General features: G+C 42.4%; 1 protein-coding gene across 1 annotated transcript; it reads left to right on the top strand.

The window, feature by feature from the left end:
* The first annotated feature begins 9,275 nt into the window (after window positions 1-9,275).
* hoxa13b (homeo box A13b) lies at window positions 9,276-10,677 on the top strand. Its single transcript, NM_001139570.1, is given in 2 exon segments — window positions 9,276-10,007; window positions 10,302-10,677. Coding segments are annotated over 2 exon segments (888 nt in total). The 5' UTR covers window positions 9,276-9,361; the 3' UTR covers window positions 10,544-10,677.
* The last annotated feature ends 4,853 nt before the right edge of the window (window positions 10,678-15,530 follow it).

The following is a 15,530-nucleotide window of genomic DNA, read 5'->3' as shown; positions in this document are numbered from 1 at the left end:
TATGTATGTTTCCTTCCAGTGATATTGGATTGCTTTTTGACCCACAACTCTAAAGCCTTGCACCGGTGTCTGTACTGTCTGTTAGCAGGAGGAAGACAAGGTGCCTGATGAGACTGATCTAGATAATTGCATCATTCTATATTTTTATTAAGCTCCTCGTTAGAGGGTAAGCACTTTTTAAAGTTTTGCATCACGGTACAAATATGTATTCTATCAAAGATGTCTGAGGTGTTTACTAAGCTGTCCCACATACTTACATTCATGTCTGTAGGTGACTGCTTTTCTTTTGGGGAAATAAGAGTGTAAACTGGGGTGTCTTCACTAGGAACCAAAACAAATGGCTGAAATGGGGAGGACATTACCAGAATTTATCCTGTAAGAAATGCTTGTTTTTGTTGCTAAATGTTTTTGCTACATTGTGAACTAAATAATACACCTGGCCCTGATTTAACATAAGCGCGTGTGAATTCTGCATGCACAGGAACTGTGACTGGCTGTTACAGTATAGCTTCTTCCTATAGGTCAAGCAAAATGAGCATGCAATGTGCTGTACATACAGAGGAGAAGATGGCCAAAGACCAGAAGTGGAGCGCCTCTATTGCTGCCTTATGCAACCAGCCAACCAGACGGAGAGGAGTGAGCCAGAGTGCACGTGACTGGCTGAAGGTGGTTGTGTAGTAAGCCTATAGAATTCAATAGTGGTTCTTATACACTGAGTATACCAAACATTATGAACAGCTTCCTAATACTGAGGTGCCTCACTCTTTTTTCTCTCAGAACAGCCTCAATTCGTTGAGGCATGGACTACAAGGTGTCCAGCGTTCCACAGGGATTCTGGCCCGTGACTCCAATGCTTTACGAAGTTGTGTCAGATTGGCTGGATTGACTGTTCTTGATACACATGGGAAACTGTTGGGTGTAGAAAAACGCAGCAGTGTTGCAGTTCTTGACACAAAGCAGTGCACCTGGCATGTACTACCATACCCTGTTCAAAGGCACTTAAATCTTTGGTCTTGACCATTCACCCTCTGAATGGCACTCATACACAATTCATGTCAGTTGTCTCATAGCTTAAAAATGATTCTTTAACCTGTCGCCTCCTCTTAATCTACACTGCTTTGAAGTGGATTTAACAAGTAATCAATAATTGATCATAGCCTTCACCTGGTCAGTGTGTCATGGAAAGAGCAGGTGTTCATAATGTTTTGTACACTCAATGTAGATGTTTCCTATAAAGTTTGCCAATATAACACTGCGTTAACCCTGAGGTAGGAGAGGCCTTCCAAAGCGTGTCAGAAAAACAGAACTTATAGAAGCAAGAATGGAAGTGCTTCCAGGATACAGTAAAACTCTGTAGATTGAAGTGGCTCTTCAGTTAAGGGGTGAAATGGTCAACAAGGAGGTCTGTGTTTTCTGATGGAAATAGAAAAACTGTAGGATTCTCTTTCACTCTCTCTCGCTCTCCCAAGACAAAAGGAGAGAGCGGCATGTTTCTGATCTAGTTTACCAAGAGACACAGAGGCCAGGATGCCATAGGTCACACGATCACAAGACTAGCCCATAAAAAGTCCATTAAGCACTGGAGACTAAGTGCTGTGTTATCTGCTTGGCAGCTATTACAAACAGAGCACCACTTTGGTCCTAGATCCTATAGAGCAGAGCAACCAGGCCAGACAGGCCAAAGTGAAAGGTCCTTCTGGGTGTTTCTGGGTTAGCTACAGAGCCTGGGAGTTCTACAGAGTGTGTCTGTCCCAGATGGCACCATATTCCCCAGAGCCCTATTGGCCCTGGTCACAGGTAGTAGGAATAGTGGTTTCATCTCAGATTGGACCCTGTCTCAGGAAGAGGCAGAGCAAATTGGATGCTGTTGCTGGTTGCACCCTCACCCCATAGGCCTACTGCTTGTTTATCTTGGGGGGGTCACTGGCACGTGTCGTGGACTTTACTCTTATTTAAAAAATATTGGTAGATGTGCATTCAATCTACTGTGACTACAAATGCAGTGCAGTTAGAGAAAAGGGAATTGAAATGGTGTGATCTTGAATAGGAGTGTGTCCTCTTCCACCTCTGTAGGTTGTAGTCTACCGACCAGCAGCCAACCTCACTGACACCTCTTCCACCTCTGTAGGTTGTAGTCTACCGACCAGCAGCCAACCTCACTGACACCTCTTCCACCTCTGTAGGTTGTAGTCTACCGACCAGCAGCCAACCTCACTGACAACTCTTCCACCTCTGTAGGTTGTAGTCTACCGACCAGCAGCCAACCTCACTGACACCTCTTCCACCTCTGTAGGTTGTAGTCTACCGACCAGCAGCCAACCTCACTGACACCTCTTCCACCTCTGTAGGTTGTAGTCTACCGACCAGCAGCCAACCCCACTGACACCTCTTCCACCTCTGTAGGTTGTAGTCTACCGACCAGCAGCCAACCTCACTGACACCTCTTCCACCTCTGTAGGTTGTAGTCTACCGACCAGCAGCCAACCTCACTGACACCTCTTCCACCTCTGTAGGTTGTAGTCTACCGACCAGCAGCCAACCTCACTGACACCTCTTCCACCTCTGTAGGTTGTAGTCTACCGACCAGCAGCCAACCTCACTGACACCTCTTCCACCTCTGTAGGTTGTAGTCTACCGACCAGCAGCCAACCTCACTGACACCTCTTCCACCTCTGTAGGTTGTAGTCTACCGACCAGCAGCCAACCCCACTGACACCTCTTCCACCTCTGTAGGTTGTAGTCTACCGACCAGCAGCCAACCCCACTGACACCTCTTCCACCTCTGTAGGTTGTACTCTACCGACCAGCAGCCAACCCCACTGACACCTCTTCCACCTCTGTAGGTTGTACTCTACCGACCAGCAGCCAACCCCACTGACACCTCTTCCACCTCTGTAGGTTGTAGTCTACCGACCAGCAGCCAACCCCACTGACACCTCTTCCACCTCTGTAGGTTGTAGTCTACCGACCAGCAGCCAACCCCACTGACACCTCTTCCACCTCTGTAGGTTGTACTCTACCGACCAGCAGCCAACCCCACTGACACCTCTTCCACCTCTGTAGGTTGTAGTCTACCGACCAGCAGCCAACCCCACTGACACCTCTTCCACCTCTGTAGGTTGTAGTCTACCGACCAGCAGCCAACCCCACTGACACCTCTTCCACCTCTGTAGGTTGTAGTCTACCGACCAGCAGCCAACCCCACTGACACCTCTTCCACCTCTGTAGGTTGTAGTCTACCGACCAGCAGCCAACCCCACTGACACCTCTTCCACCTCTGTAGGTTGTAGTCTACCGACCAGCAGCCAACCCCACTGACACCTCTTCCACCTCTGTAGGTTGTAGTCTACCGACCAGCAGCCAACCCCACTGACACCTCTTCCACCTCTGTAGGTTGTAGTCTACCGACCAGCAGCCAACCCCACTGACACCTCTTCCACCTCTGTAGGTTGTAGTCTACCGACCAGCAGCCAACCCCACTGACACCTCTTCCACCTCTGTAGGTTGTAGTCTACCGACCAGCAGCCAACCCCACTGACACCTCTTCCACCTCTGTAGGTTGTAGTCTACCGACCAGCAGCCAACCCCACTGACACCTCTTCCACCTCTGTAGGTTGTAGTCTACCGACCAGCAGCCAACCCCACTGACACCTCTTCCACCTCTGTAGGTTGTAGTCTACCGACCAGCAGCCAACCCCACTGACACCTCTTCCACCTCTGTAGGTTGTAGTCTACCGACCAGCAGCCAACCCCACTGACACCTCTTCCACCTCTGTAGGTTGTAGTCTACCGACCAGCAGCCAACCCCACTGACACCTCTTCCACCTCTGTAGGTTGTAGTCTACCGACCAGCAGCCAACCTCACTGACACCTCTTCCACCTCTGTAGGTTGTAGTCTACCGACCAGCAGCCAACCTCACTGACACCTCTTCCACCTCTGTAGGTTGTAGTCTACCGACCAGCAGCCAACCCCACTGACACCTCTTCCACCTCTGTAGGTTGTAGTCTACCGACCAGCAGCCAACCCCACTGACACCTCTTCCACCTCTGTAGGTTGTAGTCTACCGACCAGCAGCCAACCCCACTGACACCTCTTCCACCTCTGTAGGTTGTAGTCTACCGACCAGCAGCCAACCCCACTGACACCTCTTCCACCTCTGTAGGTTGTAGTCTACCGACCAGCAGCCAACCCCACTGACACCTCTTCCACCTCTGTAGGTTGTAGTCTACCGACCAGCAGCCAACCCCACTGACACCTCTTCCACCTCTGTAGGTTGTAGTCTACCGACCAGCAGCCAACCCCACTGACACCTCTTCCACCTCTGTAGGTTGTAGTCTACCGACCAGCAGCCAACCCCACTGACACCTCTTCCACCTCTGTAGGTTGTAGTCTACCGACCAGCAGCCAACCCCACTGACACCTCTTCCACCTCTGTAGGTTGTAGTCTACCGACCAGCAGCCAACCCCACTGACACCTCTTCCACCTCTGTAGGTTGTACTCTACCGACCAGCAGCCAACCTCACTGACACCTCTTCCACCTCTGTATATTCTGAAGTTTGTGTTTTTTTTGTTTCATACAGAGGTTATGGAAGCGACTGACTTTTAGGGAAATGTAAGGATTTTGCTCCCAAGTGTTAGGCATCAAGGTCATTATTTACCAGGTTTGTCTCCACAAATAATTCAGCACTATTTTATGTGTGTTGCTGTTAGTGAATTAAATCCCATGCCAGCACAAATTCTGACTAGCAGGGATGAATAATGGCTGTCCACTCATTGAAAATTACAGTATATTACATACGCTATTTATAAACTAAGCAGGTGATCCAGTCTTTTTAAAAACGAAATAGGCTAAAGGATTTTAATGTGATATTACCTTCCTTTCTAGAGATTTTGTTCAGTGGAATAAAACAAGATTCTGAGGAATACATGCATTTTTCAATATAATCTCACTATCTCTCCTATAAATTGGCACGCGGCGTAAGGTGTATCTTCACGTCATTGTATTTGTATTATCGAACGAGCTACACACACTAGTCAGTAAGCAGAAGCCTGTATTGTTTAATTTAAATTAATTCTGCAACGCTCATCAGACAGGACGCGTCATTCGCTGATTCTTTTAGCTCTATTACCGCTACTTCAACATTAATGTCAATTTGGACGTCAAATATAATAATAATTATGATTAATGGTTTAATAATGATGTTAAAGTTAGTAGTTGTGTTATTAGTTTAATAATTGTATTTATTCAATTGGCATAGAACGTCACTGTTTGATATTCACATTTGTGTTAGGCTTAACTAAAAATATTTTTGTAAAAGCTTGTATAGCCTATTATTTCTGAAATGTTTCTATTTCAAAATGTACCTTTAACGAACATTTTATTTCTATAACTTCTAAAGGGTCATACTCAGACAAATTATAGCTAGTAGGCTATTGGCCAATTAACATCTAAATAGTGGGTTGCTGCAATTAAGCGAAATCCTTAATGAGCCACAGCCAAATAATAAACAATACAATCATATTTAAGAAATGCAGTTCAAACCGGTTGATTGGATTGAACAAAACGTGTACATTACCATCTACACCAGCCACTGATCTACACGTTTTAGTCACATTCTGAACTCAGTTCTTAAATAGACCATCAATTTATTTGAAGAAAAAAAAACTACGTTCTAATAACTATGCATAAATGAGGTATACTGATTCGGCGTTGTTGTTAAGGTCTATATCATTCGCGAAACAGTATATCTAGTATTAGGCCTATTTTCTAGTGGGCCTATTTATTCCTCAGTGGGCTTGTGGTTAGTGTCGGCCCTGAGATTGGCAGGTTGGGAGTTCGATCCCGGGCCGAGTCATACCAAAGACTGTAAAAATGGGACCCAATGGGTCTCTGCTTGGCACTCGGCGTTAAGGAGATAGATTGGGGGGGTAAGGCCCTGGGATAGACTAGCATCCTGTCCAGGGGGTGTACTTGTACAAGCTGTCTCGCGCTACAGAAACAGGAGATGAGCAGTCTTATGAGCAGTTCCGTCTCGCACAAGCCAAAGCTCGTGCAAGGCTACTACTATTATTCCTAAATTATTCAAAGTCTTCAAAATATATCATATTTTTCCCAACAATAATTTTAATTATTAAAAGGTCTTAATTTACTTCTACCATCATCTGAGCCTATGTGTTTTGTTTTGTGAAACGAAAAATACACCTATGAAGCCCTACCGAAGAGACGCGCACACACACAGGATAACACACGCACTATACACACACGAACACAGATTTTGTGTTGTAGATATGTGGTAGTAGATACTTGCACATCGTTGATTTCCTCTCGAATTTCTATAAAGTTATATAGCCTACAGCATTCGATTATGAGGTTATGGACCCTTTTTCATATTTCAGCGGGTCAAAAGCGTCTTTGAAAATTAATTGACCCTCGATTACCATCTTCTCTTGATCTATCCGCCTTGTGATGAATGCATTTACACAATAACCCAGATATTATTTGTTAACGCTATAGGTCCAATGTATCGCCTCTTTCTACTGTGTGCGCTATATGTCCACGCTGATGTTACCAGTATATTAAAGTAGCTTACCAAATAAGAAACGATAAGGTGCGTACGACATGGCGTATTAACATATCCTCTAACTGGTCCCGCACAGAAAAGCTGACGATATTGTTGACCGCGAAATTCACCGCCCAGAGCCAATGTGTGGCTAGCCATTATTTGTCTAAGAAGAGCCTGAGTGTGTGGCCATCATGGCAGATAGGAGTATAGGCTAGATCCCCTCGTTTCCCACACCGGCCCACTCCACCACTGCACTGGGGGTCTGGCCATGTTCGATGTTGGTAGTAGCATCGCGTCATTGCTTTATTTATGACTAGCTACAGGACGCTTTTTCAATGTCTGCGGTAGGGCCGCTAATGTCTCTACTGCGACCATTGAATTCTCTCATAGCCGCATGAACATAGGATAACATAGGCCTAACATATGGTTTAACATGACAGCCCAGCCTCATTGAACTCGGCTCCATTCGACGAGAAGGGAAGGAGTTCTGACTGTGAATGTAGCAGCCATTAGCAGGCTGTGATATTTCCTGCCCACTCGGTTGGGTGACAATACGCCCAAGGTTTGGAATGAAACACTTCAGTATAGTATAGCAGTATGCTTAAAGCATAGGTATGGTATATCCCTCATCCCCTCCAGAATAACTTGCTAACAGCATCGACCGAAACCGTGGAAATAGATTTCAATAGATAAGCACAATTGTCTACTTTGTGTCCTCAAACATATATGGACAGGCTATATATATTGGGAACGGTGATTCCGGGAAAACGTGGGCAGTTGAATAGCTATGAAGAATACGGGTTAAGCCATTTTGGTGCAGTATCACAACCAAATGCAAATTTTCTCCTGCAAATTACCTTATCCATAAAAGGCACCTTCTCGGCCTATTGTATTGGTGTTCTTGCTTGTAAAATTTCGAATACATTGTTATTCAAATATTCCACGCAACTATGTCTAATGGAAGAAATGCAGTGCAATGTGTCGTTCGTTCTCTGTCACAGACAAAGCCAGTGGCGATGTTGTAACCTATAGTCTTTTGCTCATTCTAACTTAAAATAAGATATAGTCTAGCTCCGTTTTTCTTTTTCTTCTAGGCCGAATTTTCACATTTTATATTTGTGCACAAGTAAAATGCCATTTCACAAACAGCTACTTTGTCATTGATTCGAATTGATTAGCTCAATTCGTTCCTCTCGTAGCCTGTAGCCTAACTGAGATAGCCTCTTACCACATGCCTAACAAAACATGGGAGAGCAGAATGTTTCTCTCATTCTTAATGAGCTGAAAATATGGTGCAGTTGAACTTCTCTTTGAAACCACAGTTTCCTATTGTCTGCTAATGTTTTACACGTCTGAAATGCGAATGGAATGGGTTTAGTTCCTAGGTTGCCAGGCCTATGTCTTTACCCAGGTGATATTACCCCTGGATAAATGCCATGTCGGTAAACACGAAAACCGGTCGGATGCCCTTACATGTTTATGTTCAGCATGTTTCTGCAATTACATCATTTCCTCACTACTTTGCCAAAAGCTCACATGGACAAATGAATACATACCCCCCCAAGTCACTATGAAATGCTACGGCCTTTACTGAATAAGCGCAGAGGTTTCTTTAAACATCGACAAAAGATCACCAAGGGGTTTATTCAACAATATAGTTGTTTGTTTTCTCACCTCTCCTGAAGGACTCCTGAAGGAATTCAAGCCATACGGTCAGTAGTTGGATGACAATAACATCTCTGGCTAGACGGACTGCAACTAACTTTCAACTTGACCTTGTCCTTGGCCTCCAGCAGTCTAACCCATGTGTAAAAGAGCTCGCTGCCAAATAGTGTGCTAGCTGCTTTCTGTCGGTAGGTTATAAAGCCTATAAGAGACTGAACAGCAGCTAGAATAGCAGTGTATTTCAGAATATTGCCGTGGCATGCATGGTTTACATTTCAGTGAGTTTTACGCACAGACTATTCTTGATTTCCTTTACGGTTTGAATGACTGATATTTCTCCACCAAAGCATTTTAATGTAGTTTCACCTTCCTTGATATTTTCCTATTAGCCCAAAACAAAATGTATGCTACTTCGTGTATATATAAAAAAAAAATGGGGGGGATAAAAAAAACTATCTAACAGCATGTTGTTTCCAAGCTCAGCGCATTCTGGTCAATTAGAAGGTAGTTTTAATAAATGATTTTCCATACACGGTGTAATAAAATGTAAAAAAATAATATCAATTATTTAATTTAAATCAACCCATATTTCGTACAAACTGCCTTGGCCATATAACTGTTGATAAATGTTAATGCGTAACGGCGGCATAGATAAATCTGCGTCCACCGCATCTCCATTCTACTGTTTTTATCAGCATTTTGACAAAAAGTATTTAAATGTCAGTCTCCATCCATGTGATGTTTCCTCAGCAAAATGCTAGGCTATAAACCAAGAATGACATCAGACAGATTCCAATAGATTCATGAATAACAACTATATGGAGTGTAGGCCTATGGTTATCTGTATGATATCTCGGAACTGTTCATCTTGTTTAAAACGTGTAGTCCTTTTCCTCCTAAATGCTATATTGTTTTAGAGTATAAACACTTTGGGCATGGAGCTGCATTATCTGCAGTCTAGACGTTTATCAGCTCCTTTGCATATCACGTGCCTGGCTTTGCCCAATAACCTTGCGATCTTTAGGTCCACACAGGCGCGTGAGTATCGGTTACTCTCCCAGATTCCGTATCTCTTTTTTCAGTCGTGGGGATTTTTTAAAAAGAGCAGGTTGTCTCGATGTAGGGCATGCTATGACAGCGTCATTACTTCTCCATTCGCGCTGGATTGACCCAGTCATGTTTCTGTATGATAACGGTTTGGATGAGATAAATAAAAACATGGAGGGGTTCACAGGAGGCAATTTTGCAGCAAATCAGTGCAGGAATTTGTTGGCGCATCCGACGTCCCTGGCTCCAAGCACTACCTACACGTCGAGCGAGGTGCCAGTACCTGGCATGGGCGAAGCTGTCAAACAATGCAGCCCCTGTTCCGCAGCCCAAAGTTCATCAAATGCGTCCTTGCCGTATGGATATTTTGGCAGCAGCTACTACCCGTGTAGGATGTCACACGGCAGCGTCAAGTCCTGCGCGCAACCCTCCTCTGCCTATGGGGACAAATACATGAACACATCCGTTTCAGGAGAGGAGTTCCCAGGGTCCAGGGCGAAGGAATTCGCTTTCTACCAAGGCTACTCCTCCAGCCCTTACCAACCTGTCTCCAGCTATCTGGACGTCCCAGTGGTACCCACCCTCAGCGGACCCACCGAGCCCAGGCATGAGCCTCTTCTGCCAGTGGAGCCTTATCAGCCATGGGCTATCACCAACGGATGGAATGGGCCGGTTTACTGCGCTAAGGACCAGCCACAGTCAAACCATCTATGGAAGTCATCCATTCAAGGTATGGAATTAAGGCTATATATTCTTAAATGTTTTCACAAGCTTATGCATATTTCCACATTATAAACCTCAGTTTATCAAAAGCATCAGTTTATCATTCGCCCTGCGTTGTTTTTCCGTTTACAATTTGCATATTAATAATTCGTTAGAAGAAACCGTCATCCATCTTGTCACCGTAATGTGAATTGTGGATAGACACGACAGATCCCATCGGTATTAGAAACTATACTACGATTTTAGCAATTTTCCAGATGGTTCTAGGTTAATTAAGCATGTGTTTATGCTCTTCACACAGACACTGTATCTGGAGGGGATGGCAGCTCTATTCGACGTGGGAGGAAGAAGCGCGTGCCATACACCAAGGTACAGCTGAAAGAACTGGAAAGGGAGTATGCCGCCAATAAATTTATCACAAAGGACAAACGACGAAGGATATCTGATCAGTCAAACCTGACAGAGCGACAAGTGACTATCTGGTTTCAGAACAGGCGAGTAAAAGAGAAGAAGGTTGTCAACAAATTTAAGAGTCCCAGTTAGCTGTATATGGAACTACTGAAACAAAAAGACAGAAAAAGAAGAGACTTGAAGGTTGTTCAATGAAAATGAACTATATTATAATTTATTACACAATATAAGGCGTCTCCTTCTCGCTCGCCATGGGTTGGCTCTGTTTTTGGAGGTCCACTTGGCTTTTTTTTTTTTTTTGTCGTAATTAATTGAAACCATTCGATGTCCTGTGTTTGAAGGAAATGGGGAAATCACTTCCTCCTTGTTTATATATTCTGTGTCATACTCTATTCGACGGACATATAGCTTTTAGAATTTTCTACAATTTTCTACAAATACAATACGCTAAATAACTCATAGCCTAAAATATGATATCTACTCAGAAGAACATAGCCTCCTGTAATTGGAAACGTAAACACTCAAATCTGTGTTCTATTTTAGCTCCATCAGAGTAAGAATTAATGATTCAAAAAATTGTGCAGCATTGATATTGAGGGTTTGAGATTATTCGTTGAATTTGAGTATACATTCCCTGAATTGATTGATATTGAAATGTTGGTGAGAGCGCTATAGCGCGCAACCCGTAAATCGTTTATGCCTACGAATATAATTTTAGAAGCTGAAACATTTCTCATCACATAATGATTGAGCTATTAATTAGTACATTGCTTTACATTTACCCTATGCATTCTGTCAATATTCAGTTAATTATAAACGATTAGATGTTTTTATTCTGTCTGAGTAGGCTACGTCTTTTCTCCCATACAGGAATAATCATCTTAACTCTGCTTTACGCAACAGTTATCTGCGCAGTCATCATTGTTTGAAAATGCTGTATTTCGTTTTCTATTATAACAAATGTAAATACATCTGATTGCAATGAATGAACAGTTGCATTTAAAGTTTCCCCTGTTTTTGACTGCAAACATATAGCCAATAAGCTCTTCCCAATAAAAGCTGGAGAAACCCCATTACTACGTTGTTCATATTTTTTATCAGACAAATTAAAAGTCAGACTAGTAATGAGCATTTATTTTGTAATAATGTTTGTCGGGGACATTTTATTAACTTTTTAATTTAATTTCTTGAATTTAGGTAGGCTACAAGCCGATTAGACGTATGATTAGCATTGATAAAACGAGTCAAACAGCTTTCCATTTTATAATTTTAATGTTGTAGAGGCTTGCAACATTAAGCCCTTATAATACCATTAGGCTATTGTATGAGAAATGCCTTACTGATAATGATGAGATGACAATGTTGCCATCTGCTGCCGGATCTGCGTCATTGCATTTGATGAGTTCAGGTGTAGGCCTAACCATGGTCAAACTGGACGAAAATATAAACGAAACATGTAAAGTGTTGGTCCCATGTTTCATGAGCTAAAATATAATATCTCAGAAATGTTTCATACACACTAAAAGCTTATATCTCTCAAATGTTTTTCTCCAATTTGTTTACATCCCTGTTAGTGAGCATTTCTCCTTTACCAAGATGACGCATCCTGACAGGTGTGGCATATCAAGAAGCTGATTAATCAGCATGATCTTTACACAGGTGCACACTGTGCTGGGGACATAAAAGGCCACTCTAAATATGCAGTTTTCTTACACAACGCCACGCCACAGATGTCTCAAGTTTTGACGGAGCGTGCAATTGACATGCTGCCTGCAGGAATGTCCACCAGAACTCTTGACAGAGAATTCAATGTTAATTTCTCTACCATAAATCACCTCCATCATTTTAGAAAATTTGGCAGTATGTCCAACTGGTCTCACAACTGCAGACCATGTGTCACCCCATCCCAGGACCTCCACATGAGGCGTTTTCATCGTCTTAGACCAGCCACCCGAACATCTGATGAAACTGGGGAGTTTTTGTGTCTGTAATAATTCCCTTTTGTGGGGAAAAAGTCATTCTGATTGGCTATGGGAAATCCATAGATTAGGGCCTAATGAATTTATTGACTGATTGCCTTATTATGAATTATTTAACTAGACAGGTCAGTTAAGAACAAATTCTTATTTACAATGACGGCCTACACCGGCCAAACCCGGACGACGCTGGGCCAATTGTGCGCTGCCCTATGGGACTCCCAATAACGGCCGGTTGTGATACAGCCTGGATTCGAACCAGGGTGTCTGTAGTGACGCTTCTAGTACTGAGATGCAGTGCCTTAGACCGCTGCGCCACTCGGGAACTGTAGTTCAGTAACATCGTTCAAATTGTTGCATGTTGTGTTTATATTTTTGTTCAGTATATATTGATATATGGCTCCGACCATTGCCTAACCCATGCAGGTTAAAAACATGGAATGATATTTTATCCAAGATTTCTTCATGTGAGTAATGTTGCCGAATGGAAACGATTCACTATTGAGTACTATAGGAAATGTAAAGGCTTACCTTGATGTACGTAATATTTATATGCTTTTCCTTAATATGGCAATAATAGCGAAACTGTCAATTTGTGTGTTAGAAAACAAAGAGTGAAACACATTCCAAAGGGAAACACACTTTTTTTGTCTTCTCAATTGAGAACTTTAAATATGTACTGCAGTCGTGGAAACGTATAGGTAGTACTGCCTTGTGGGTATTTATTTTCTTCTCCAAATGGGAATTAATGCACTGATTTAAATGTGGCTAATATTTGGCAATAATGCGTGCATGATATTTAGTCATCTGATTACGTTTTGTTACAGATTCCTTAATGAATCTCCAACCTGGGCCTATATAGAAATGTACGGGTTTTCGATGCGCCCGTCGTTTTTTGAATCACTTTTAAAGGAAGGCAGACACTATTGTGGATATATGATCAAATGCTCAATCGTTAAAATTCTACTCAATATGTCCTATCTCCGATCAGCCTATAACAACTTTCAATGTAATGCTATGAAAACTGGACATGCTCAGAAATGCGAAGGGAATTAGTGTGGCTAGACTATTTAAAACTTCATATTAATTCAGCAGAAAAAGGGTATAGCTGTTCTATGGATAAAATGACCAGAAAAACAAATATATAATTAAATAAATAGTTAAATATCAGAGATTATACCTTTAATCAATAGATTATACCTAAAATCAAAAGATGGGCAATATAAATGTATTTTTTTATAGTCATTATATATACAGCACTAACTATGACTGAAAGGATGGAGGACCAATCAAACGTTCCAACTGAAGCTTTACCGACTGGCGTCAAATTATTCTCAGAAAATGACAAGCAGGCCTGTGTCGTGCAATTAACTATTTTGTGAACTATTTACAAACATACCTTATACTGTATGGTAGGAGCAGATCGACAGGCTAGGAGGACGCGTCTCCACGGAACAGGGTCTTCATCAGGCAAAACATCACATGACAACATCACAATAACCAAATACAAGCTATACATTATATAAGGGATAATCAACGAGGGGCTATGCTTCTATGGAAATAATGAACGACATGGAAAGTGTGTTACACGACGTGCTAGCGAGTATTTTCCAGAGAACACAGAGCACCGAGTTGATTATCCCTTTTATACCATGGCTATAGTTTAACACATTTGCCACTAGAAATGTGTTAGTTTGCCGCTATAAATGTGTTCAACATCCACTGAAGTAGCTAGCAAGTTAACGAGATAGCTACAGTAACGTTAGTTGCAGTGGTAACCAAACAGACTTCCTAGTTTAGCTAACCAAACCATCAGTCCTAGTGTGCTATTGTGAAAATAGAATTGAACAATATTGTTTTCAATTCGACTTTTGCTTTCAAAAGCAGCTCAAACAAAACATGTACAAATATAGTCATTCAATTCTACCGTCCAAATATACCGTGCATTATAGGGAAATAATGCACGCTCTAGAATGCCCTTCAAGCCAATCAGAAAGGAGTATTCAACAATGCCATGGTATAAACATTCATAATGCAAAGACAACTCTATGGTAATACATACATATCAAAATGTGTGTGCAAAAAAATAACAATACTGTGTAGTTGCGTGCGTGATGCGTGCGTGATGCGTGCTTAAAAGTCAACATTCCATCTATCAGAAGACCCCCATGATGTAGAATACACGGACTAATCACGTGGATGTCAACTATATATTTAAAAAATGACATGGGATAGGTATAGTAGTTCCAGAAAACAGGTTCAACCAATAGGTTAAACCAATAGGTTAAACCAATAGGAACAACTGTGTCCAGGACGTGGATCCACGTCTCGTTTAAAAGGGCCCACATCATCTCTTAAATGGATTGTTACTCAATGACTTGGTTTTAAATTAGAACATTGAGTTGATTTTTTGGGGCATTAAATGTAAAGCATTCTAAAAGTGTGGATTGCAGTCACTTGTCCATAGACTGCTTTCAAGGTAAGGAAACAAATGTGTAAATATGTAAAATCACTGAACTGTCCCTTTATGCTACACGCACATTACTCAGTATGTCCCACCAAGGAGAGTACCCACCAAGGAGAGGTCCCACTATAGGTGCGGTGTCGAGGGAAATTATGGCGCTGGATTTTGCAAGTCTGGACTGGAGCGTCTTACATATATAACCTGGGTCCTATTCACTGATAACCAAAGAGAAGAAAACAAACTGGAAAAAGGGAGAGGCTAACCTGAACTTGTCCAATAAAAAACACCCGTTTTCATTGTGGAAGGTTTTCAATTGCAAAACGTTTTGCTACGGTGTGCACTAATGGATACAATTCATGATTGTACTGTTTTTGCTGCCACCCAAAGGCTAATTTGAGTGCAACACTTCCAGTGATTCCAGTGCGGTGTACACTTGGGTGTGGTCTATAGTAGTGGTCTATAGTAGTGGTCTATAGTAGACCAGCAGAGGACTGTTCAGTTCCCTGCATGAGATACATATAGCAAGAACAGTCAATGGAATACAGATATCTTCTAAAACCAGAAAGATCATTTCAATAAAAGGGGCAATGGGAATTCCAATCCATTCTTGTTATACTCTTGTTCTATTCATATTCATATTTTTCTAAATCATGCAATTGAAGTTTGACATTCAAAGTGA

This window comes from Salmo salar, chromosome ssa02 (genome assembly GCF_905237065.1).
Source record: "Salmo salar chromosome ssa02, Ssal_v3.1, whole genome shotgun sequence".
Taxonomy (NCBI): domain Eukaryota; kingdom Metazoa; phylum Chordata; class Actinopteri; order Salmoniformes; family Salmonidae; genus Salmo; species Salmo salar.
The sequence above is the reverse complement of the archived record's forward strand: the minus strand, read 5'-3'. Positions and strand labels throughout refer to the sequence as shown.